The 26,228-nt window shown below is 38.6% G+C and overlaps 1 protein-coding gene across 3 annotated transcripts in view; it reads left to right on the forward strand.

Moving 5' to 3' along the window:
• Nucleotides 1-25,951, forward strand: part of OSBPL8 (oxysterol binding protein like 8) — a 182,920-nt gene extending 156,969 nt beyond the window's left edge. For all 3 annotated transcript variants that reach the window (XM_067559909.1, XM_067559911.1, XM_067559910.1), the window contains 14 exons: nucleotides 2,831-3,068; nucleotides 4,201-4,385; nucleotides 5,852-5,933; nucleotides 6,635-6,733; nucleotides 8,094-8,190; nucleotides 8,784-8,882; nucleotides 10,517-10,614; nucleotides 11,323-11,412; nucleotides 17,975-18,111; nucleotides 18,542-18,727; nucleotides 20,258-20,345; nucleotides 20,757-20,862; nucleotides 21,522-21,627; nucleotides 24,054-25,951. In XM_067559909.1, the coding sequence (XP_067416010.1) occupies nucleotides 2,831-3,068; nucleotides 4,201-4,385; nucleotides 5,852-5,933; nucleotides 6,635-6,733; nucleotides 8,094-8,190; nucleotides 8,784-8,882; nucleotides 10,517-10,614; nucleotides 11,323-11,412; nucleotides 17,975-18,111; nucleotides 18,542-18,727; nucleotides 20,258-20,345; nucleotides 20,757-20,862; nucleotides 21,522-21,627; nucleotides 24,054-24,189 (1,747 nt within the window). In that variant the 3' untranslated portion in view covers nucleotides 24,190-25,951. The remainder of the gene's footprint in view (nucleotides 1-2,830; nucleotides 3,069-4,200; nucleotides 4,386-5,851; nucleotides 5,934-6,634; nucleotides 6,734-8,093; nucleotides 8,191-8,783; nucleotides 8,883-10,516; nucleotides 10,615-11,322; nucleotides 11,413-17,974; nucleotides 18,112-18,541; nucleotides 18,728-20,257; nucleotides 20,346-20,756; nucleotides 20,863-21,521; nucleotides 21,628-24,053) is intronic.
• Nucleotides 25,952-26,228: the final 277 nt, after the last annotated feature.

Below are 26,228 nucleotides of genomic sequence, written 5' to 3' on the forward strand. Positions count from 1 at the left end.
TTTGTGATATTTAGGCATTGTTGCACTCAGTGTTGCAACACCTAACTGCTTTTCAAAAGGTATTTACGCCCAGATTTTTAAAGGTAATTGGAGGGTTTAGGCTCCTAAGCACCTAAATCTGTTTTGAAAATGAAGCTCAGGTTCCTAAGTCAGTTAAGCAATTGCACTGCTGAACATAGCAAGGCCTAAATATCTTTAAAAATCGGGGCCTTACTCTAAAATTTATTTTTGGATTATTTTTCTCAGAGATTTTTTTATCATATATCAGGTTGACAGAAGATACACACATGAGGCTGGAAGAACTCTGAACACTGGAGCCTGGAAGTGTATATAGGCATTATAAGTTTTGGAGAAGGATACTTAACCAATCTTGCTCTCAACTCTGACTGCACTTCTGTTTCTGTTGCCCAGAATGTCACCCCACTTCTGGAATCATTTCTTAGTGTAAACTTTATTAGAGTAACTTAAGCAGTCAAAAAGCTTATATTGATACCAAGAATACATCAGTTATCAATCAATGGGTTAACTCCTTTCTGGAGTGAGTTAGTCTAAAAATATTGCCTTTCGAAATCCCTCTTTGGTATCTCATCTTCTTGCTTGCTTCCTTTTCTATGTTCCATGTTTTTAAAATTTATTTTAGTCTATCTTTTAATCTTGTCAGACATGCATAAATGCCTTCCTAAAAGGTGTATCCTGTACAGTGTAGCTCAGAGGTACTCTTCATTTGTATATAAGTAATGGTTGTCTTTTGACAACAATTTCTATTTTTTAAATATTTGTTTCTTATTTAGAGCATTACAGTTTTAATGCTATCTGCTGATCCAAAGTGAATACATTGAAGATTCATTTAAGATATTTCTAACATCTCCATCTTAGGGCTTTTTCAGATCAGATCTTTCCTGTGGTTGTTGGCTCTGCTCACTGTGATGTCCCAGCATGCATTCTGCTAGTGACATCACACCCAAAATAGGAGGATATTGGAAACCAAAGCCTGTCTCAAGTTTGCATTTGGTTTCCAAATAATCTTCAGTGGTGGGTGTAATGTCTCTAGCAGAGTGGATGCTGGGATGCCATGGCATTCTGAGAGGAAACAGTGATAACAGGAGGATATTTGTTTTGACCTGTTTTAAAAGGTGTGTTAGAAATGTGCTCAAACTCCCCTTTTCTCCAAGTCCACATGGTACATGCCAAACCCCATTTTGGGTAGAACTCCAACCTGCAGACAGACACAGGAGAAAAATCTCAGCTTTATGATTTCTTCCCTGATGTGATGCATTCATGTTTAATGTAGAGAGTGTTCCTCTGCTAAGTGAATGAGCTTTTGCGTACTTGGTACTTTTTGTTCAGAGAATCTTCACCCGATGTTTTTATTTTCTGACAGGATTTATTTAGAATTGTGATTGTATCAGGTTTTTTGCCCTTGTGCATTTCCATACTTTCCAGTGTTTGAATTTCTTTGTTTAATTTAAACCCTGTATTTCTTGGTGTTATATTGCTTGTTTTTTTGCTAAACTACAACGTTCTTGTAAGATTTTTAACCTGTAAGTTATTGATGTGCTTTCAACCCTACTCTGGCTTAGTGAAGATTTTTGTCTGGGCATTTCTTTTGAGGTTTTAAAACTTGGAAATATTTAACATGCATACGACCCTGGACCAGGTGAGCTGCGGGCTCTGCAGGGCACTGGGAAACAAGGAACTCTGTGGAGCTTAAGAGCTCCAAGTGACCCTGGATTGTCAGCTTCTCACTATACCATTGTCTTCCCAGCTTCACAAATGGCACAATACAATAGTGCTTATGGAAATCATGGATTCCGATCCTTCTTTATACCCATAATTTTCCCTGTCCCTCCAAGTGAATCAGAGCTCTGACATGAGAAAGCTGCCACCATATGTGCACCTTGTAGCAGGATGTTAGAAATCTTCCATCTACTCCATGGTACATGTGCATGAGGATTTTGCTCCCTTATCTCCTTTTTGTGGGAGGACTGAACGTTATATGCAGGGGAATGGGTGAAGACCAGCATCTGGAGAAATACAGCACTGTTGGCTTTAAGGGGACCACTTGAGACTAGGGTGAAACTGGGAGGATAAGGTCTGTTGCCTCATACCCTGGCTCATGTCCCAATCCATTGTGTGTACAGATTATCAAATATTCCAGTGAGAACTGTTGGAACGTGTACCTTTCTCATTCTACTGACTCCTTTCAACCAAAATATATTGTCTACCTGTAACTGGACACCCAGCTATTACGCAGAGAAACAGTAATGAGATAGCATTTCACAGAACTCTGCAAAAATCTTCCCTTGGCCTTTCTTTTAAAGTTAAGCAGTAGCTACTGCATCACTTGACATTTTTGAAAGGCAGTTATCTCAGCTATGTAAACTAAGTTGGATGATAGATCTATTTGTACATGTGCCAGTGTATGTATCATACAAATATAAATAGTTTTTAAAACCCACCAAAAGTAGCTAGGTCACTGTTAGACAGTCAATCCTACATACTTTATTTTTGTTTACACACAAAATAGAGAAGGTTGTGAGTGAAAACCTGTATGAGGACAAAATTGTTCTAGGGTTGGTAATGAACTTCATAGTTTAAAACAAAAGCAAACTAAACAGATCACTATAAAAGTTTCAAGGATGGTTGTTCCTAGTGATCATTTGTTATTACAATGCTATCGATTTGTCATGGTATCAGGTATTGGTATTGACACTAATGTTCTGCATTATGGTAAGTTCTTGGTTTGAGGATTATTTATAGTGGTGCACAATTTGAAGGAGAGGGGACAATCACAAAATTTTAGATTAATTTTTGTGTTTATTTGTTGTAGATTAAATGATAGTGAAATTGAAAGGCATCACTTTAAAGATCAAGATGTGTACTCTGACAAATCTGATAAGGAAAATGATCATGATCATGATGAGTCTGATAATGATGGCCTGGGGAAAAGTGAAGAAAGTGACAGTGACACATCAGAGCGACAGGATGACTCTTACATTGATCCAGAACCTGTTGATCTTATCAGGGAAACTACCTATATGGAACAGATTCATGAAGAACTTGGAGAGGTAAATAATGTACTCTTAGTAGTAGTTACCTTATGTCCGGATAGTAAATGGACTTAAGAGTGTTTAGAGATCAAATTGAATGAACTAGATTTGTGCCTTCACTGCCTTCTATCATTTAACAAATTTGTTTAGTTGGTCTTCACAATGATTCTGACATAGCTTCTTCATGGCAAAGCTCCACCTGTGTTTGATATCCTGAGCATTTGTGTGATTAAAAAGTAGCAGTTACCATAAAAATTCACCAGTGCTATTTGAAATGGTAACACTCTGAATGAAACTGACTAATTTGAGCCTCCCTCTTATGGCTGCGAAGTTGGAGACTTTTTTTTAGGGGCAGCAGGGAATGAGCAAGATGTCAGATGATGTTAGTTTCTAGCCTACCTTAATGCTGCTGTTACCAATTTTTGCACTAAAGATACTAGAATATTTTTTTAGACAAAACCAGCAACTAGGTTTAAAAAAAAAATTGGGAATAAGATGGTTTGTTCTACAATCCTGCTTTCATTTCCTGAAACTCTCTTGAAAGAAGAAATATCTCCCATTTCTTCTTCTAGTCTAACAAAGTATCCTCTGGAGAAGTATAGATGGGAGCGAGACCATCCTCCTCCTCTTGCTAGAGGGAGAGAGGGATATGGAAGAGAGTGCCTGTCAAAAGGTGGAGATGAGGGTGAAATGGGCAGATTCTTCTGCAGCATTCAAAATGAGAAATTGATTAATGTAACTAACGGCCCCTGACTGGCACATGCACCACATGTGAGGGAACAGGGAAACATATAGTTCATGGCTGGGAAAGGAGCAGGCTTCTGACCAGGGTCCTATTTAGAGGCCTCTCTTGATATAAAATGTAATATAATTATTGGTGCAAACCCAATTCCTAAGAAAAATCCTAGATAGCAAATTTGATATATTGTGTTAACCAAGTAGCATATGTTAAACTTCTCAGAATGCCTCTTACTTGGCTAGTTCCCATACTCCTGCAGTTAAATAGTTGGTTAGGTACAATGTATCCTAAACGTAATTATTTTAATTTGTCCTAAATGTGTGTAGTTTTTTTTCCCATAGGACAGGTTGAACTGTCTCTTAAGAGTTACTGTGTTTCTCTTTTTTCATTAATATTTTTTTGTTGCGGCAGGCAGGGGAGGCTTCTCAAACAGAAACCGTTTCAGAGGAAAACAAAAGCCTGATATGGATGCTGTTGAAACAAGTCCGTCCAGGAATGGACCTCTCCAAGGTTGTACTGCCTACGTTTATCTTGGAACCTCGTTCTTTCCTGGACAAACTCTCTGATTACTACTATCATGCAGACTTCTTGTCTGAGTGAGTTAATTCTTTTCACTTTAAAAATAAATTTTATTAAATAGTGAAATGTTTTCTATCCACCCTGGTTAAATTAAAGCAGAGAATATGGAATGTCTGAATGCTGATCTAACAATATATTAAACACTGTGTTGTGGGATTTCCTTGGCTTATTACTGCCTAAAGCTTATAAAGTATATCTCAAAGGCAGAATTTCCTGGTAAGAAATTGATAACTCTGACAGAAAAATATGCCTGTCAGTGCTACTAGAAACAGAGGATAGGAACCCTTTGGAAAATTCTGGTTTTTTGTGCTTTAATAAATTAAGAGCCAGTTGGTGAAGGCAAGGGAAACTAAATTTCCTAACTATCTACAAAACAGTACTGTTTAAGTAGTCCAGTTAAAGTATTTTGTTAGCTACATGAGGGCTTGGATGAATTCACTTGATGTATCTGAGCACCAAAAGGATTAAAAAGGACCTAAAATTGAATGTTTCATTTCAACTTGGAGTCCTGTAAATTTCTAATGCAATGTCTTTCACAGATTGAAGAACTGTAGGGATAAGATTTAGTGGTGCAAGGGCGTAAGTACTATATCTTTGCAATGATCATGCTGCCCCAAAATTGGACATAATTGGCTTTGCAAAAGAAAATAGTTTCCCCAGAACCTTTGGCTTTTCAGTGGGGGAAACACAGAATTCTCTCAAGACGGAGACAATAGTTCTCCAGTCTGATCTCAAAACTAGATTTTCTTGTTACTTTGTTTTGACAAATATTTAATAACAAATACAAAAAGGGTTCTACTTCAAACCTTAAGCTTCTAGGGTAGATTACATCACATGGATCAATGTCTATCTAAAGTATTAAATGATACTAAAAAGAAACAAAAGTCCATAAAGGAAAACAAAATATTTAGTTGAATTTCAAGAATCAAACTGAGCTTTTTTATCATAAAAAGAGCATTTTTCTGTATTCAGGAAGCTTATTGGGCCTCAGTGTAGATAACGTCCTCCTTGGACCTCACTAGTCTGACTAGTAGCAGTATCTCCCTCATCTGCAGTAGAAAAGTTTCCAGTGAGATATTTGGAAAGCAGTCTCTTGGTAATACTGTCAAATCTTTAAGGAGCATGACCTTTTTTTTTTTTTTTTTTTTTTTGGGCAATTTGTCAGCTTCTTGGTCAACTATATGCCAAATGACATTTTCGACCCTTATTCTGATTACTTTCTAGCAATGTCCATTTTTTCACCACTGGATCCAATAAAATTTTTTGATACATGTATACTTAAAATATAGGTGTGATCTTAAATTTCCCATGTGTACTAATTCAAAAACTGGTTACAAGATCTTTTTCCTGGTCAATAGATAAAATATTATCATGCATATCAATGTAAATAATATACTGATAGTAGATAACAATGGTAGGATATCTATGATGTCTCTATTTCAATTTTATCTTTAATTCACTAACTCTGTGTCATCTTTCACAGTGCTGCTCTTGAAGAGAATGCTTACAATCGTATGAAGAAAGTAGTGAAATGGTATTTGTCAGGATTCTACAAAAAGCCAAAGGTAACCTCTTGCATCTTCCTCTGCTTTAAAGGATGATTTTAGTCGTCTTTTCTTAATAGTAGTAACCTTAATTTTTCAGTTATTTTAAAAGGTAATATATACAAATATGAAGCTGCCTCTTATATTTGGACTCAAGGTGTGGTTGAAATGGACTGCACTTAATGTTCATTATTGGCAATATATGTGGCAATATGCATTTTGAGCTAAATTGAGCAGTTCCTATATTCTTGTTAGTCATGCTCTCAGTGAGGAACATCAATCTCGGTAGGAAATTACTAACAGGATTACATAGCAACACTTTTAACGTTTTATACTTGACCCTTTTCTTGACTCTAATACTACTTTTTTCTAGTAGTACTGATGGGAAGGGATATTGAATGACATACAGCTTGCCTCTGCTTAATTTCAGACAGATAGAGATGGGGGATTAAACCAGTGCCCCCACAATAGCTCAGCTGCCTATCCCTCATCATAAAATAAACACAGAATGAGAAAAGATCTCTGAAATATTAATGAGTACCTGCTTCTATTCTTCATCCCCCAGAATTGATGGGGTTCTCTTAAAATACTTAGACAGTGTATTTTAGTGTGTTCTCTTTTTTCCTTTAGATTTGTTAGTGCTAATTCCATTTTCTGTAAAAAATATTTTGCATTTGCTGTGCTTGTATTGTATGATTGAAATCTGCAGTGTTTCTGTTCAGGGACTAAAGAAACCATACAATCCTATACTTGGTGAGACTTTCCGCTGCATGTGGATTCATCCCAGGACAAACAGCAAGACATTCTATATTGCTGAACAGGTATTAGCAAAAAAGGTTTTGCTATTAATCTGACTTTTTAATATATGCCAACAGTAGTTAATTTTTTGCTTTGATTAGTTGAACAGATAAAACATAAGATAACGATATTCTGAGTAGTCATAGTGGCCCCAATTTGGCAAGGTATTTTATATTTTTGCTTAACATATGAGTAGTCCCAAGGCTCCTTAATATTGGCTCAGTACCTTGCTGAATCTGAACCAATATTTAAGAAACGATTTGATGTCTTTGTTTGAATGTCTATTCACTCAGGGGAATGGCTGCTACATGCATTACAAACTGTCTGGAACACTATATCAAGAGCAGATGCTGATTTTGGGGGTGGAGGGACAGAGTTTCACTCATTGTTCAAATAGTGCTTTTCAGGCCATCATCTCAGGGAAGTCAGTGTTAGTCTCCTATAAGTGGGCTCTGAGGCAGTATCATGGAAGAGAAAAAGGGTTATTCATCAACAGTAAATTTTGTCTGTGAATGTATTACTGGCATGTTGAGCCTCTGTCTCAGAGCCCAGCCACAAATAGGGTTTCTAAAAGCACAGAGGGGAACTAAGGGATGGATAGAAGAAGAGGTATTTTTGTACCCTTGACCTATGGAATGTTGGGACTGAGAAATTGTGCACATACTCCTTACTGCTATTCAAAAATAGTTCCTTGGCCATGGGGCTATGCACCCATCTCTTACAGTGGGGCTGTAGTGAGACAATACTTAAGTAACCTGTACTAGTTTCTCTTTCTGAAAAATGAAATGGCAGCTAGTTCTGGAACTTGGTTGAGGAGACAGTAAAATCCAAGCATATTGTTCTTCTGGTCCAAGCTGAGGCAGAAAACCTGGGAACTAGGACACTCGGACCAAGCAGATGCATGCTTCCAGCTAGTGAGACAATTCATGTGCTCCAGGCTTTGAGATTAGTTTTTTAAGGGTAGTGGTGGTTGCAAGGGACAAAGTATTCCTTGCTAAGTACATGAAAAGTATTCAAGAAGTTCTGCTGACACTTGATGTCTTTAAAGGTACTCTGTATGTTTACTAGGCATAGGTGGTTATAAAAAAGATTTCCTGAAGATAATATATGAGACACTTATTTTTTTAATAGTCTAGCATTTCATGTTTTCTAGTTACACCTTGAATTCAGTAAGGATATTGACTCATTTGTTTGATCAGAATATATCTTTAAATACCTTCTGACTTCTATCTATGAAAATTACAACTGCCTTTCATATAGATGGCTTTCTTTGGATTTTAAATCATGTGCGCTTTTGATGTGTACTTTCTGTAGCTCACTTATTAGAACAAGAATTATTGCAACACTTCAACTGCTTGTGTTCAACTTTGTTGCATTCAACAGGTGTCTCATCACCCCCCAGTATCTGCCTTCTATGTTAGCAACCGAAAGGATGGGTTTTGCCTTAGTGGTAGTATCCTAGCCAAATCCAAGTTCTATGGTAAGTTCTTTATGCTTTCTTATATACTGTGGAACCCCGATTATCTGATTTAACTGGTACTGAGGCCAGATCTGATAACCAAAAATCTGGATATCCAGAGAATGGGCAGCTGGGGCTTCTGCTGTCAGCCCAGGGCGGCTGGTGGTTCAGTAAATATGGAGAGCCAGAGAATGGAGGGTCAGTTAAACAAGATTCTACTGTATTATTGCAGAAGGAATCTATAAAGTTTTGGAAATGCAACGAGGTGTATTTATTAAATGCATGGGAGGAGTTCCTAAAATTCTAAGGATTATTTAAACCGAGAAACTGTGCTTTAAAAACTTTAAGAATCATTTACGAAACGTTAAGAATCAAGTTACTTACTTACCATTGGAGTCTCATTCCTCCAAATAGAAGTGCTCTATTAATGGCTTTGGTATAGATACTATATTTTGTAAAGGGGTTATTCTGCATCATACAACCTTCAAAGTAAGGACGAATACAACAGAGGATGATCCAGTTTTTTTAATCTATTGCTTACTTATTGGGAAATGCTGCCTGTTGTCCATGGGCTTTGAAAATACATAGAGTAATTTGACTTCTTTGTCTTTCAGGGAATTCATTATCTGCCATTTTGGATGGAGAAGGTCGGCTAATGTTCCTAAATAGGGGAGAGGATTATGTAATGACCATGCCATATGCACATTGTAAAGGTAGTTTTTTTTTCCCCTCATTCAGAAAGTGGAAATGTTACAAAACTAGATGTTATCATAAGCTGTGGATAAGCTTGAATTAGCGAGAACCTACCGTAAAGTGAAGTTGTCTGAACATGCATAACATTATTGTATGCAGGTTCTTCCAGACCTCTCTGTGGCTTGAAAGCTTGTCTCTCTCACCGGGAGAAGTTGGTCCAATAAAAGATACTACCTCACCCATCATGGCTCCCATGCACAACACTGACTGTTCTCTGATTCTGTGCTTCGACGTCTGTTAAATAGAACAAGAACACTTGTGCGGGAGGGGGGACTCCTAATTAATGTTATATTTTTGTTGTGGTAAATTTTGAAGAAAATCATGTCACTTTAATGACAAAAATATATAAAGCCCCCTAGAATTGCAGTAGAAGTAATTAATTAAGTCAAGGGCTTGGACCTATTTTTTTTTTAAGGAACAAGCCAATCAGGCTGCATCATTGCTTCCTCCTGCAGATCTTAATATTTTAAATGAGTTTTTTAAAAGGGTACCTAATTACTATTCTGTTTTTACCCTCTTCTAGTTTTTCTTTCTTGAGCTAGTGTCATCAGGGAACATAAGAAATTATACTTCTTGGTGTGGCTGACGTGTTTGTGCCTTTTGTTCAAATACTTATCTACATATGTACTCGTGTGCTTGCCCACCGTCTTAATTCAACCAGATTTCACTTCATTCTTTCACTTATTAAACCAGCCCTTGAGCTTGTGATCACAAGATACTGCAGTATAGTACTGGGGGAATGCTATTCTTCAGCTTAAATATTGAACTGGTGGTTTAGCTGCTTACCTGGAAGTAAAAGATCCTTTTGAGACTCCCCAAAATAGTTGAGGATGAATGGCTAACATTCAGTCAATGAATTTAAAAATGTCGGTGTTCCATTAGTGAATATCAAAAAGTCTAATATGCAAGGGTGCATATATGATTTGAGTACAGTGGGCTAGTGTCCATTTGCCTCTAGTCAATTCACTCTGTAGGAAGTAAGTGAGTGCTTTTTTATAAGCTATTTGGGCAGGCTCTGGGATGCTGAGGTAATTAACAACCACACAAAACACATTCAAATGGGTCTGATTTTAACACAATTTGCTGTTTATTCCAATACATCCAGCCATATATTTTCTAGCAGAGACTGGCTGAGTGACTGCCATAAATGCTGCCACTACTTTTTAAGAAGTTGCATTGTTGCAGAATAATGTACACAGACTTAGCTCCACTTAGCTGGATTTTGGAAAGCTTAGTTATGTTCTTCTCACTTCTTTCCAGGAGATTTGTGAAAACTTATTTCATGGCTGAAAGGGAAGAACTTTTGTGTGGTTTCTGTGACAAACATATATAAAATATTCTATGTGTAATATACCAGCATCCACAGAGTAAAGGGCTGCACATACTTATAATTAGGAAAGATCCCCTAAAGAGAAGTTAAAATGGCTCCCTTGGCTACCTCTTTTTCCACCTGGAACCAATAAACATTCATTTTAAGGTTTTTGTACAAGAACTTAGTTGTATGTGTCTTGCTCAGTTATCAATAGAAAGCAAATGGGCATTGGAAGGGAACTCTGTTTGTGTGGTATGTAAAACAAGTTCTGTTTTCCTGCAGGAATTCTTTATGGCACAATGACTTTAGAGCTTGGAGGAACTGTCAATATTGCATGTGAGAAAACTGGATACAGTGCAACAATTGAATTCAAACTAAAGGTTAGGAGTGCTTTGTATGTGGGCACAAGAGGAATTATAATAGAAAAATTAATAGCTCTTACCAAGTCACTATTCAGATTTTCAGAGTTGGTATTGATTTTCTTGGAAAATGTGTAGGTTTTTTATGCTAAATCCTATATATCAAGCTAGTCACGACACACATGACTACAGTACTAAAAGGAACAGCAGCATTAATATCTACATTGATCATTAGATCGAATACTCTTCTGGGTCCGAAGTCAGGACTTAGGCCCTTTGCTGGGACTTGACTTTAACAGCACACCATCACACCGATACAGTGCTGTTAGAGTCGGCCAAAGGATGACACTTCAGTTTAAACATCTAAAAATCTTTTCTCTCTGTCTAGGTAAAATTCAAGGATCTAGGTAAAATTCAAGGGTCATCTGGCCCTCTTTAGATCAGTCAGGTGTTTAGATCAGTCAGATCATGATGCCAGTGTTTTGACCAATACTTATGTTGTTAAAACTGTTTCAGCATGACTTTTGAGAAATGATGGGATGACTGAACAAGGTGTCATGGGGCTCAGCTTTAACCCTTGGATTAGCTAGCTATGCTATAGGCTATTTAAAAGTCATTTTGGCTGTCACACCAGAGATTTCATAACTACATGTTTTTGTCCTAATGTTTGACTTTACACTAACAAAACTTCTCACTAAAAAATTTAGCATTTTTCTTTTTGTTTTGTAGCCATTTTTGGGCAACAATGACAGTGTTAATCAAATATCAGGAAAAATTAAACTGGGCAAAGAAGTTCTGGCTACTTTGGAGGGCCACTGGGTGAGTAGTGAATGCGTCTATGAAATAAACTCTGCCTGTTTTGCTAATAATGACAAGTAAATAGCACTCTCCCTTCGTATTTGTTGTAAATTCACCTACATATAAAACTACTTGATTTTGGCTGTAAACACTGTCACTTTTGAAGATTCAAATCATGAGAATAGATATCTTACTGTATATATACAGCTCTCAGGAATGACTCTGGAATCTAGATAATGCTGTTTTTAAATGAACCTCTTGTTTTTGTTACTTTATGTAATTATGAAAGAGGCCAGAGCTGGATGAAAAGGGTGCATTTACAATATTCATGAAAAAAAAAATTAAAAATAGGTGGCATATAGGATCGGACACACAAAGACATAATCTGTATCAGTATATAATATAACACAAACTAAGGGGACTAAAATGTGGGGGGAATGGGAATTTAAAGTCACACCTGCTACGTCATGTTTTGCTTTGACATCTCCTACTCAGACACTACTGCCTAATGCTACTATCAGAACCCCACTATGCTGTAGAGATGGTGACACTGGCCACTTAAGAGCGCCACTGCACCTGTGACTCATCAGTTCATTTTAGTTGGGTTAAATGGGGAGTGCCTGCGACAAACAGGGTAAGTCAGAGACCTGGCAGATCAGACCTGAGCGAGTGACAGTCTGGAAAAGGGTAGGTGAGAGCTGCCTGGGATTAGGAGATGATGGTAGGAGGTTTCTGGGGAAAGCTGTAGGCTGGAGAACAGCAAGAGGGCTCATAGATTCATAAACTCTAAGGTCAGAAGGGACCTTAGTCTGACCTGCACAACACAAGCCATAGAACTTCACCCACCCACTCCTGCAATAGATCCCTAACCTAAGACTGAGTTACTGAAGTCCTCAAATCATGGTTTAAAGACTTTAAGGTACAGAGATGTACCCGTGTGCAAGTGACCCGTGCCCCCATGCTACAGAGGAAAGCGAAAAACCCCAGGCCCTGACTTCCCAAGTCAGAGAGTCAGGGCTGAAAATCCAGAAAAGAGCAGAGGAAGTTACCTGCTGATGTCTCCATGCTGGAAATCTAGAGCCAGAGGACCAGAGAGGGCTAATGGATCAGGGGATTGAGGGATGCTTCCCTGCTGAGGATGATCTGGGGATGATTCCTGCTAAGGATGATGTGGGGTTCCTGCTGGGAAGGATGGGGTTGCACTCCAGCTGGACGGGCTGGGGTGGCTGTCCTGGTAGAGGGACAAAAGAGCCAGATGTGGCAAAGTGTGGTACTAGGGGCATTGAGGAACTAAATGTCCTGGGATTTTAAGGACTATGTGGACTGGGAGTGATAAATGGACTATGTGTTTACACTGTCTTGACAATAAGCTGGCTCCAAGGAGGGTATTACTGAGTAGGAGCCTAACATGGAGTTACTGGGGACTCTGAAAGGAGAAACTGAAGCAGGCACACCTGTTGTGCAGCAGCCTGCTGCAGGAGGGTGCTCCAGGCGGGGTCTCCCTGTCAGAGATGGCTAGTAGGGACACTGGCATGTAGTCAGTTTTCCAAAAACATACTTTTTTCAGTTATTTGCAAAGCCATTATATATAACTTAAAAAACCCACTTACCCAAAGTCCTGTGGGCCAGCTGTACATTAATATAGTGCTTGACTGATGGCTGTAACTTCCTAGAAGGATTTCTTCTGCAACATCAAAAGAATGTGTCTTTGGGAAAGTACAGAAGAGGAGTGGGAAGGAAATCTCAGAAACTTCTAAGCTAGTTATAGGACAAATGCTCCTCTAGCCTTGTCCTTTAGGACATTAGCACATACCAATATCTTTTATTTAAGAAATAATATTTGTGGTTCTCTATTTAAAACTCTAAACTCCAGTTGTCTAGACCAACTCATATCTAATTTTTTTCAGCTTAACATATTTTTTCTTTCTTCTTCGAGTGCTTGCTCATGTCGATTCCATTCTATGTGTTTGCGTGTCCACGTGCACGGTTACCGGAATTCTTTTCCCCTTAGCAATATCCAGAGGGCTGGCTCTGGAGCTGCATGCTCATGCCGCGATATATGAGGCACCACCAGTCCTGTGTCCCTTCAGTTACTTCTTTCTGTCCCTGACAGTTGCTGGAACTCCCCTCTAACTTGCGATTGCAAACAATTCATGGTGGCTTGCATGTACAACATACAACACACTCGGTTACCACTCAGATTATTTCAGTCATGGCCAACTTCAGTCTATTCCTCGAGCAGGCACAAGTTGCACTGAGTAGTGAGAATACCTCCATACCTATTATCATCCCTGAGTTGGTGGGCTGACCCACAATCAGTGATGCAGGGCATGCCCTTCAAAGGCCTATCTCTTTCAGTGACCTCATGTTCGATACTTCGGATCTGGGATGGAGCACTCATATCAATAGGGATCTTGGCACCCAAGGGACCTGGTCCCAAGCAGATTGCAGCCTTACATAAACATGAAAGAGCTCTGGGCGATTAGACTGGCATGGCAGATATTCCTTCCCTACATGGAAGGAAAGGTGGTACAGGTTCTGACTGACAACATTGCTGCGATGTTTTACATCAGCAGGCAAGGCGGAGCCTGCTCATCGGAATTGTCAAGAAGCTATGCATCTATGAGACCTTGCCATTCAGAACAATGTCCATATCATGGCATCCCACCTACCAGGGGACAGGAACACCGGGGCGGACCAGCTTATCAGGTCCCTCTTACCTCCCCATGAATGGTCACTTCACCCTCAGGCTGCAGCTATGCTTTTCCAGAAGTGGGGAGTTCCCCAACTGGACCTCTTCGTGTCCAGCCTGAACAGGAAGTGAGAACAGTTTTGCTCCATCCGCAGATTCGACAAGGGGTCACTATCCAACACCTTTCTCCTCTTGTGGACAGGGGCTCTCATGTATGTTTTTCTTCTGACACAGCTGATGCACAAAGTCCTGTTAAAAATCAAGAGGGACAAGACAGATGTGATTCTAGTAGCTCCTGTATGGCCCAGGCAGCACTGGTTCAGCACTCTGCTGGAACTCTCAATGGCCCCCCTGCTGGAGCTACCACATTGGCCAGACTCACTATCGCAGGACAGAGGCCAACTCCTACACCTGGACTTGATATCTGTGCACTTGATGACATGGAGACTGACTGGCTGAATACAGAAGAACAGAAGTGTTCATCTCAGGTCCAAAAGGTACTGATGAGCAATAGGAAGCACTCTACCAGAGCTTCCTATTTGGCCAGATGGAAAAGATTTTCTGACTGGGCATTAAATCAAGGGTTACTGCCTCTCCACACCTCAGTACAGTCGATACTGGATTACCTGGTGCACCTTAAACAGCAGGGACTAGCAATTTTCTCTATAAAGGTTCACCTCACAGCTATTTCAGCTTTTTATCCCCCGATGCAAGGGAGTTTGGTTTTTTCCCATGATATGATGGTTAGGTTCCTTAAAGGCTTAGAGAGGCTTTTCCTTCAGGTCCTTGACCCTCTACCTCCCTGGGACCTAAACTTAGCCTGGTCACAGCTTCCAATCCCCGCTTTCAGCCTTCAGCGATTTGCCCCTTATCATTCCTCTCCTGGAAGGTGGCCTTCTTCATAGCTATCATCTCGGTGAGTAAAGTGTCCGAGATCATAGAATCATAGAGTTGGAAGGGACCTCAGGAGGTCATCTAGTCCAACCCCTGCTCAGACCAAGACTAACCTCAGCTAAATAATCCCAGTGAGGGTTTTGTCAAGCCGCATCTTAAAAACGGCACTCACCTCAGAACCACCACATGCCATTTTCTGTAATGATACGGTCTAGCTATGGCCACACTCAGCCTTTCTGCCTAAAGTTGTGTCCTAGTTCCACAACAACCAGGACATTTTCCTGCAGGTGTTCTATCCTAAACCACATAGATCTAGTGAGGAGCATGAATGTCACACGCTCAACGTTAGGCAGCAATTAGCTTTTTATATTGAGAGAACTAGACCTTTTCATAGGACTTCCCAACTCTTTATTGCAGTGGCAGAGAGAATGAAAGGGCTACCTGTTTGCTCCCAAAGTATCTCCTCATGGATAATATCCTGTATTAGGCTATGCTACGTGCAGGTGAATTTAACTCCACCAGAGGCTGTCACAGCTTACTCCACCAGCACACAAGCCTCAGCGGCAGCCTTCCTGACATAAGTTTCAACACAAGATATTTGTAAAGTGGCTACCTGGTCATTGGTACGTACCTTCACGTCCCACTACGCTCTAGTTCAGCAGGCTCGAGATGACACCAGCTTCGAGAGGGCAATGTTGCAGACGGCACATCCGTGAACTCCAAGCCCACCTCCAATGATACTGCCAGTGAGTCACCTAGAATGGAATTGACATGAGCAAGCACTCAAAGAAGAAAAGATGGTTGCTTACCTGTAGTAACTCTTGTTCTTCGAGATGTGTTGCTCATGTCCATTCCATGACCCGCCTTCCATCCCTGTCATCGGCGTTGATGGCAAGAAAGAATTGAGGAAGCGCAGGGCTGGCGATGCCTCATATACCGCAGCATAAGCACATGGCTCCAGAGGGCATCAGAGCTGGCCCTATAGATACTGCTAAGGGCAAAATAATTCTGGTAACCATGCAAGTGGGCATGCACATACCTAGAATGGAATGGACATTAGCAACACATCTCAAAGAACAACAGTTTACTACAGGTAAACAACCGTCTTTTTCTTTTAGATATGCAACCAAAATTGATTAACTACCTGTTATACAGTATAAGGCTTAATCTTAAAGGAGCACAGGATCTATCACTTGGCCTTGCCAGATAGCTTAAACCTACATTTTAGGATTAGTGGGGTTTTTTATTTGTGTGTTATAGGCTTCAAAAATTAATACACACAATATTTTCATTATTTTAAAACTGAATGAAAACAGTTTTTTGAGCGGTAGGTGGGGATTTAAAATATTCCTCTTTTGTGTAGGGAACACAGCAACATTATGCTAATGAATTACTACCAGATCATGACAAGATTTTTAGTCTCACCAATCAAAATACAAAAAGTGAAGAGCATAAATATTGTGAAATATACTAGATTTTTAAAATACTAAATTGTAGTACAATAATCTTTGTATTGCTAAGACCTAATATGAAACTTTTTCAGATCTCTTATTTAGATCTTGAAGGGTAAAAGTCACGATCTTCATTTAATGTCAAGAATATGACAAAAGATTTCTAGTATTTTAAGAGGGGTTTTTTTTTTTTTTTTTTTTTTTTTTTTTTTAAATACTACACACTTTTTTCAAACAATTCATTACAAAAGATTGCTTGGTCTAGGTGGTTGAAAAGAAGGAGATTGCATACATAGGATTTTTGTGTATTGCAATGCTCTTCAGTATTATTACCCATTGTTATTTTTAATTGTTAACTAAAACTTTATACAAAGTAACATGCTCAGACTACTTATTTTTAATTATAATGTTCTAGCTTCTCTAAAATACAAAATTTAACATACACAAAAATAATCTAACCTTCCATAATGATATAAAAACACTCTCAAACTCATCTGAAACAAATAACGCTGAGCAGAACTTAACTCCACTCCATTTTCTCATAGCAGGTCTATGAATAATTAGATAAACTCAGGTCTACACTGTGCAGAATAAGGGAAATACCTGTATTTTTTTTTATGAATATCCCTTGTACCTCAGTTTACCTGCTTGAATCATAATCAAAGTTCCCTCAGAAGCTCAGAAAATAACATAGGCCAAAATGTATGCTGAGATTTTGCATTATCCTGACACAAATCAGCTCTGAAGAATGTAGACAATCTGGTCTGAATCTGCACAGTCTTCCAATAAATAGATTTTAAAGCAAAAACTCTCATAGCTCTAAACATTCTACTCTCTGTATTTGAATTGAGACAATCTGGATTCATCAAGCTAATCACGACAGTCCCCCTGCTTGAGATTGCATGGACGTTATAGTCCTTTCCACCATATCACAACTACTGCCTATGATTTCAAGAACTCTTTATGCTTCTGCTAGTGAGATTGAGAACATGACCTGTACAAATTAGCCTCATTCCTCACCACTTCTTTGGTAACAATCAAATACTTTAAATACTCATATTTATAAGCAGAAATGGGAAAGATCTATTACTACAAAGTCTATGAAATAGTTTTTTTGAAATTTAAATAGTCCTGTCAGGTCACATTTATCCCCAAATGTAGCTTTTTATAGGAATGAGCTTTTATGTAATTTAAGAATATTAAAAATGGTTCCATAAACTTTTATTTTCCAATCAAAAGTTTAACAAGAAATGTGGCAATGAAATATACTGCAGCATTGTGCTGTGTAGTGCATCAAAACCAGACTGAAAATGACTAGCCTCACATATTTAATATCTAAGTTAGTGATAGTAGCAAAGGCAAGGAAATCTGTTTTTGAACTATGACTTTTGAGCATTCCCAGGAAGGTGTGTCAAAAAGGAATAACAACGTCTTCAGTTGCAAAAAGTGCTGTATAGAGGGACTCTTCCTCAGATTTGTTCTCACTAGCTTTGTTTAAGGCTACTGTATTTATAACTAAAGTAATTAAAAATGTTAAACATTACAGGACAGTGAAATTTTTATTAGCGACAAAAAGACAGATATTTCAGAGATCTTCTGGAATCCAACATCTGAAATCAGGCAGCGCAGATTAACAAGATACACAGTGAAATTTGATGAGCAAGATGACTCTGAATCAGAGAAGTAAGTTCATGAACTATTAGTTCTGTTCTTTTGGTTAATTACATAAAGGAGAGTATATATGCTATTTTCCAAATAAAATATGGAAGACTGCATGGTCTACTGGTTAAAGCATAGGATTTTGAGATGCTGATCTGGGTTTTAATTCTGATTATCTTGAAACTTATTTTTGTGAACCTGAACACGTCATTCTCTGTGCCTCAGGTTCTCAGTTTGTAAAATGGAGAGAAATAACACCTTTATATGCAAGCTTAAACGACATTCCAATGTAAGAAAACTTGAACAAAATAAAACTGAGAAACACAATAATTCAGTAAATGGTAACTTTATAAAATGATCATGAATCTCATTTTACCTGTGTCAAAGCAATATCTGCAGTTAATTCTGTCACCCTGATTTTCATTCTTCCAAACTTATTACATTAATTTGCTAGACTTTGGCAACAGGTGACTCGAGCTATAAACAACAAAGATCAGACAGAAGCTACTCATGAGAAATGTGTTCTGGAGGATGCGCAGAGAAAGGCTGCCAAAGAGAGGAAGCTGAAGGGTGAAGAGTGGGCCTGCAAACTGTTTGAACTGGATTCAGTCACAGGAGAATGGCACTACAAATATGCAGAGTGAGTGGTGGAGTTTTGTTTACAGCTTAAACTACTCATTACATATTTAAAAGAGTTTTTACATAAAGTGAACTTGTTTTATAGTTTCAGGATTGAAAGAACATGAAAGTGTGGATGAGTAGTCACTTGTCCAAGTGGTATTGAGTAGTCTTAAATCTCTCTTCACCTAAAGCCATATCCACGCTACAACATTAAACTGAATGTGTAAAATTGCATGGGGTTGGTAATAGATTTGGTTAGTGTCTACAGAAGACATGGCTGATGCTCGGACAAGTAATTGTAGCATATAGTAGTAATTTGCCACTAATAGAGGGGCAGATTGTCTCATGGTTTTTCTTCTTGTAACTAGTTCAGCATGCTTTTTTGACAAGTGGATGGGAACCACTAACTATGCCTGTCTGATCAGTTTGGCTGGTGTCATCTTCCTAGTTTTCTATGCAATATGACATCCTAGAATGCATTGACCCACTTGTTGCTGGTTGCGTTCTGTGGGGTTGTTCTTTGGACAGTAGCCTTCCTAGGCAATGTGAAATAGCTGTCTGGATTTTCCCAGAATGAACTGATGGCGTGTATGTGAGGGGGGGATCTGGATGCACAGAGGCTTGTTGGGGGGGTTCTGTGTGCAGGGGCAATGGGGCTTCAGCAGGGGGAAGTCTGGGTGTGGGCGACAGGGCTGGGTAGAGGGGATTAAACAGGTGCTGAGGGAGTGGGGCTTGGAGGGGTGAGGGTCTGGGTGCTTGGGGGCTCGTTGAGGTGGTCCAGGTGCTGGACAGGTGGGACTTGAGGGGAGGGGGGTTTCAAGTGCAGGTAGGCTCATTGTGGGGTAGTCTGGGTGCAGGGGTGGAGTTCTGGATGCAGGGAAGGGTATGGGGCTTGGTGGGGGGTCTGGGTGCTGGGGGGGCTCTGGATGTATGAGTGTTGGGTGAACAGAGGAGCAACTCCCTATAAAGTGACTGCTGACCCCTGTGGCTGAGGAGCAATGGGGGCAGGAAGTGAGAGTTAGTGGAGCAGTGCTTCCTGCAGCCGGGAGAGGTTTCTGGAGATGGGTCTGACCCAGCCCCAGTTGCTCTTTGCAGCCCAGCTAGGACTAGCAGCTGAGCCCAGTGATTTACTTTTCTGCTGGCTGCTCCGGGCCCCCCCGAAATGATGCGCCTGCACTTCTGGGGAGGGGCGTGTGACTGCTCTTGCGGTCTTGACTGCCTTTGCTTCCTTGTCCGAAAGTTAATTTTTTTGCAGAGAAGCAAAGAAATCTTCAGGAGACATGAATTCTGTGCCAAAGTAATAGAGACTGAGCGATCATCTCATTTTTGGGTGAATAGTCTTTCCAAGACAGGACTGAGGCACATCAGCAGGGTAATGGCAGGAAGTTTGCATCACTTACGCCTTTTCTATACTTATCTCGTGGGAAGTTCTAAATCTTTTGGGTGTCATACTGGCACCTTTCACTTCAAATATTTGCTTGAAAGCTTTCGTCAACTTAACAGGAAAATTGTTACCCAATAACACATTGTTCATTTTGTTTCTGTGTAGAACCAGACCGTGGGATCCACTGAATGATATGATACAGTTTGAAAAAGATGGTGCCATCCAAACCAAAGTCAGGCATCGAACACCAATGGTATGTTCTGGCTTTGTAATTGTTCTCAGTAAACAGCAAAGCCAGTCACTGGCAAATGTCAAGTTATAAATCTAGAATTCACCAAAGCATTGGCTTGGTTCTCCACCCATGTCCTACAAAGCTGTAGTTCAGTCAGCTGCTAGCCTCTCACTTGCCTGCTGTTTGCTAAGCAGGAAAACTGAAATCACTGGATAGGTGTGGAAAGCTACATTACCTTAATTCCACTTTAAAAAATATCCACACTTGTTTTAATTAATCTAATGTAAACTTCCAAAACCTAGATATCATTTTCAAACATCAACTCATGTTTCTTTTGTTGTATGTAACATGCAACCATTGCTATAATAAAACGAGCTTTTTCACCAGAATGTTTGATTCTTTTCAAATAAGTATTAAGTGTGTGAATTACAGGTTACTGTTCCAAAAATAAAACGAAAGCCAACCAGTCAGCCGAAGAAAGGAGAGTGTGGATTCTCTTCCCCAGAACCTGATAACCAGGACTCCTCTGGTAGTGAAGGTAGGATAAGCTGCATCTGTTCACCAAATTTCATTGTTTTTCTGTTCAGTTAGGCTGAGCATTGTTACAGTACAGTCATGCATTTACTTTCCTATCCTTTATAATCCCAAGATATTTGTGGATAAAATAACTATTGGAATGTAAATTACAGTACTAGTGCATCACTATGTGTCTTTATAGAAAGAGGAAAAATGCATAGCACAGGAAAAGCGGATGGGCCTTGGTATTAGTAGTGAGATATCTGAAACTTTCCTACATTAATAGGGTTGTAATATAAGTAGGCTTTACTACTTTATATAGTTAGTATTTATGGTACAATTACTGTGTGCGTTCACTTGTAAAGAATAGAATTAGTCTATTTTAAGAAAGCAACTATTTAAATATATATCTCAGTGGGTTTATGTAAGAATGAAATGTGTGTAAATTGTTGGCGTTGTTTATAATCTGAAAACACTCATCTTAAAAAGATTAAACACTTCAGTTGTGGGCTCTCTGTGATATAAGTGACTGGAACAAAATTTTCAGCAGGGCCTCAAATTAGAGAATTTCACCTAATTGTGTTTTGTAAATAGTTTTATCATAGGATTAAAGGAGTTTAGTTTTGGATAAATTAGTCATTCTAACAGATTGTAACCCATTCGTCTGTCTCATCTTCATAGCACAACTACTGACATATAATACAAGAATAAGAAAAAAGGGGACAGACCTTGGTGAATTACAAAGTGCCATTGAATCTATAAAGGAAACACAAGAAGACATTAAGAGGTACTATTAGATAATACTTTAAAATATATTTGAGCATATCAGACTTGTTCTGTTTTAAAATAAGCTAGGAATATAGACTGTTTTTATTTAGTTTTCACTTCACTGACTGGTTTAAAAATAAATACATCACATCAGAGCCTTCTGTTAAAAAATGGACATTTATTATTCTTGTTGTCATTAATTATGCTTTATATAATGTATTCTGGAGTAATTAAAAGAAAATAATATTGCTGTTCTAACAAGCCTAATTACTTCATCTCTGACTCAGAAAAATAGGGTTACTTACCAGTAACTGTTGTTCTTCGAGATGTGTTGCTCATATCCATTCCAAACCCACCCTCCGTCCCCACTGTCGGAGTCGGCAGAAAGAAGGGACTAAGGGGCCGCAGGGTTGGCTGCGCCCTATGTACCACGGCATGAGCGCGGTACTCCGGGGGCACCGGAGCCGACCCTACGGAGCTAGCTAAGGGAAAAAAGTTCTGGGAATCTGTGCACGGGACGTGCACACACCTATACTGGAATGGATATGAGCAATCACTCGAAGATAGAACTGGGTAGATACAGTAATTTAATGCAGATCAGCTCCACTGTATGGTTGTCAAATTACAAGGAGGTTTACTGGAAATAAAGATCATAGGAATTCCATATATATAGCAAAAATATTGGGTCTCTGTGGATTTTTCACTGTTTTCTGAAGAATTTTTTTTTTTTAAGTTTCTATCCATTCCATTTGTGAACCAATGAAGTGTTGTTTTCATGATACTTGCAGAGGGATTTTGCCTAATTCTTATCATTAGCATATTAACTATGAAATAAGGATGACAATTGAAATGCCACTATGTTTACAAAAATAACCAGTAGTGAAATAGTTAAGATAGAGTACTGGCCAGTGTAGTTTGATTTATTTGACACTTGCAGCCTTCTTGCTGTGGAATTTCTTGAAAAGATACAAATAATTAAGACCCTGACCTTGCAATGAGATCCATGCAAATGGAGCACTGAAATCACTGGGGCTCTGCATTGGCTCAGGAGCCCAACTGTATGCCTCTCATTGCAGGATTGGGTCCTAAATGTCCAAACAAATATTGTGTTTTATTTACTTGTTGGACTTCAAAATAACTATTGCAGGAAAGGGAAGGCAGAAGATTTCTGGGGATTTGACATTTACTCAGACCATGGGAAGAGATGATATGGAGATGGCTATTAAATTAAGTGGGAATGAAAGGAGGGGGAGGAGTTTAAAGAACAATAACAATAATAAAAAATAACAAACTGAAATAGTCATTTCTTTAAAGCTACTCATCAGATAACTTACTACTAGGATTGCCAATTTTGGTTAGACGTATTCCTGGAGGTTTCATCACATGACATAATCTTTAATTAAAGATTAATTCCTGAAGACTCCAGAACAATCCTGGAGGGTTGGCAACCCTACTTACTACACAAAAGTAATCTAGAATTGTCACGTATGTTGAAGAAATTTACTTGAATTTCCATTTTTTTTTTCAAATTTTCTGCTAAATCAAGGGAACAGTTTCATTATTTCTATTGGTCCTAGTTCCAAGGCTTTTTTTTAAATTTTAAACATTAAAATTTACCTCTATTCATAAATTATAAACACCCCTTTATATATAATGTGTTTCTTGGCTGCAAAAGAGAAATTCCACAGATTTTTTTTATGTTGCATTAAATACAGTTCAGCCAACCCTATTTTAAAAGAAAGGTAGGTACTATGATTAGAAATTGTAGGATGTGAAATAAATGAAGGAAACAGAAATTTTAGAATTAACCTGATTTTAACTGCCTTCACGCTATACAGCTGCATATTGGTACTGGAATTACTTATTTTCAGTTGAATTTCAGTTACGATATGCGGGTGTTTTGAAATATGTTGTACATCAACATAAAGTTACAAACTGGTTTGTGGATCTTGGGATTTAAACAGTTGTGCTTTTCAAATATTCGTGTATGCATTACTTTGAGATTGACGTTCTTTTTCTTCGCTAACCTCAATAGCCAATTACAGAACAGGGTTTGCATTGTTTAACTGCAGAGAATGTGTTGCCTAGTATCAAGTGAACATGAAGGAAAATGTAATTCTTGATTATGCTTATGCTTTTCTATACTCCTACCTGAAGACTCCAAACCTTCAACAAATATGAGGTGTTTGAGATGAGAAATATTAGTTTCCTGCCCTTTTACTTCTCATTTGAGGTCTTTTATATTTTTGTTTTGTTGAGTTGGGGTCTTTATTATAGTGTATCTAAAAGCCCAGTAGAATTACATCAATTAACCTTTTCTTCAAAAGTGGACAGAAAATAGCCTCTTGATATTTTATGGTGTTCCTAACAGAAGACAGCTAACGTAAGAAACTGTTTAAATCATCTGGATGTCCACTTAAGAGACTTTCTTTTTATATTTTATAGGGACATTATGGCTCTACGGAACCGTGTTACTTCTAATTCACCATCCCTGGAAAACAATTTCTTGCAGTTTAAGCACTATGTCTTTATTTTTCTCATGGTTTTGCTGCAACTTATCATCAATTTCTTGTTCAAATAGAAGGTCTAAACAAAAGATTCTCTGAACTGGAAGGCTCATATATTTATTGGGACCATATTTTAAGTTGCTTTGGACTTTAAATGATGCAATATTATCTAAAAGAGCCCTGTAGTTAAAACTTAAGGAACTTTGCCTCAAATCTTTACGCGTACATGGATCAAGATCTGTCGTGTTCCTGCTTAGCCAGTTGAAGTGGGAAATGAGTAAGTGCCAGTACACTCTCGCTCTTCGTGTTTTCCTCACACAGACATGACAATAGCTTTGTATCTATAATATCTCATAGGCTGTACTGACAAAAAAAATTCAGTACAGGAAATGTCAAACTCAAAATTCATAAATCTGTTCTCCTCTCAATGGAGACATGTAATTTCTGTTGATGAAGATGAATTGAGAAAAGAACAGACCTCATAACACTTACATTTACCATTTTGTAACAGAATAACTTTTGAAGTAACCAGGTTTACTGTTTCATTAAAAGTATGGAGAAAAATGTGTAAGATCAAACAAAACAAATACATTAGTAAGCACCATATGTAATATGAATTTACTCCGTACAGAGTTTAAGGCTTCACCTGAAATTTTTGTGGTTTAATGCCCTGGTTTGATAAGAGGTTTTTCTAAATATATGGCAGTATTTTAACTCTAGGGTGTGGTGGTGATATACAAACCACTAGATTTTCATGGTTGGCCATTTCAAACCCTTTATAAAAACATTCTTACGTTGTACACATAATTAATTGTACAACTATACAATATCCAGACTACTAAGTTAATGGTCCATCAACATTTCCATTGTGAAACCATATGTTCGGGATTTATAACTTTGCTGTTAAATTTTTCTCAGTTTACTGAACTTGAATTAAATTGCGTGGGTACTTTCAGTAAGTTGCAGACGATGAAGACTACTGCTGTTAGATGCTTTATTTGATGTTTCAGTAATGCAGAAAAAAATATTAACCTGCAAAGCTGTGTTTAGTGTGAAGGGCTTGATTTTAAGCTCCAGAGTGAAAGACCGTTTAGAACTAAGAGTTCAATACTGCTGTTAAATTTCCATTGCTAATTTTATAAGATAAACAGCAACAAATCTTAGCTGGTCTAAGAGCAAGATGAAGCTCTAAACCTTCATTTAAGTCCTCCCTATTGCAGTATATACACACTGGAACTCATCCCTTATTCCACAATTGTATAAACTAATAACATGGAAGTTGATTTTAAATGTGACTTTTATTCTAACATGGCTGTGGTTTAATTGATATATTTGAATACAACTCATTTTTTAAGCAAAATTAAATTAAATTAGATACCAGCATTTACAGGGTGAGATCCTCATCCCCATTTTGACCGATTTACATGAGGTAAAAGGAGCTCTCTAGAATCCCAAGTTCTAGATGGGGGAGGCCTTCCCTGGTGTAGATACTGTGGAAGACAGTCATAAGGCTGTTTTCCAAGAAGCCGCTCTCAAGTCCTGACATGTACAGGGCAGGGTCGCTGCACTGCAGAGATTCTGGGTAATGCTGTAGCTCATGCGGCAGCCTCTCAGGGATGACCTAACTTAAACAGGGCCCTGGGCTGTCTAGGGTTACACTGTGGGCCTCTCCAGCCCCTAGAACAGGCCATGATGGGAGGATGCAAAGGAGGAAGCAAACTCCCTTGGGCTGAGAGTCCTGTGCTCAACCAGTCTCAGCCAATGTTAATGCAAGCAAAATTTAGTTAGATTTGTGCTTTGTCTGACCAGCTTTTATTGTCCTGTGTCCCTAACATACTGTTTTCCTTCCTTCCTATCTTTTTCCCCTCTCCCTTTTTGGCCCCACACAAGACAAATTGTACTCTTTAAGCATCCTGCTTAAATTTGGTAATTCCCCATCCCCTTTGTTATCATGTAATTTTCTCTTCAACCATTCTCTACAGCATAATTCTTTAACATGACTGTAATATAGACTGGTCTTGTGTACACACGCATAACCAAATTCTTGTAACTTGGTAGGGATACTACCATGTTATATCTTGTGATTACATTTTTAAAATATAGAAAGGCCTTT

Source organism: Emydura macquarii, unplaced genomic scaffold (genome assembly GCF_026122565.2).
Source record: "Emydura macquarii macquarii isolate MOO-44397 ecotype Brisbane River unplaced genomic scaffold, CSIRO-AGI_Emac_v2 contig_2205, whole genome shotgun sequence".
Lineage (NCBI taxonomy): Eukaryota > Metazoa > Chordata > Testudines > Chelidae > Emydura > Emydura macquarii.